Genomic DNA, 499 nt, shown 5'->3' on the forward strand with positions numbered 1-499 from the left:
TGTGTGTAAAAAGAGATTTATTGTTACACAGATGCAAGGCAGTTACATGCATTCCAGTTCCAAGAAAAGCAGGCAGTTCTACTCAGCTTCACCTCTTGCTTCTATCTTCCCTTCAAAGTTGCTGCATGTTGTCCATCTGTACTTCCTATCTATAAGTACAACTATGCGATGCAACAGTGACTCCAGAAGTTAATTTATTTCTTTTTCTTCCCTTTACCTTTCTTGCCTCCCTCTCCTTGCTGAAGACTTTGATCACTACCTCCCATCTTCTGAGTTCTTGTTTTCAGTTTTGGAATGGTTTCTGCAGCATACAGCATCACTGATTTACCTAAAATACAGGGAGAGATCAATGCATGCCTGCTATGTTAACAACAGATATAAAGCCTGGCAGATCTGCTTCCTTCCCCAGGTACAGAAAGCAGCTTGTGAAAAAATCTTGGGGGAAAAAAAAATGCAGGAGTGATGCAGTCTGGAAAAGCCACATAACCTGACAATCTCC

The 499-nt window shown here is 41.3% G+C and overlaps 1 protein-coding gene across 1 annotated transcript in view; it reads right to left on the reverse strand.

The window, feature by feature from the left end:
* Window positions 1-499, reverse strand: part of SRP19 (signal recognition particle 19) — a 4572-nt gene continuing 4073 nt past the window's right edge. The window contains exon 5 of the mRNA XM_005430118.1: window positions 1-328. Within this exon, the coding sequence (XP_005430175.1) occupies window positions 195-328 (134 nt within the window). The 3' untranslated portion in view covers window positions 1-194. The remainder of the gene's footprint in view (window positions 329-499) is intronic.

The sequence above is a fragment of the Geospiza fortis genome, unplaced genomic scaffold (genome assembly GCF_000277835.1).
Source record: "Geospiza fortis unplaced genomic scaffold, GeoFor_1.0 scaffold794, whole genome shotgun sequence".
NCBI classification, from domain to species: domain Eukaryota; kingdom Metazoa; phylum Chordata; class Aves; order Passeriformes; family Thraupidae; genus Geospiza; species Geospiza fortis.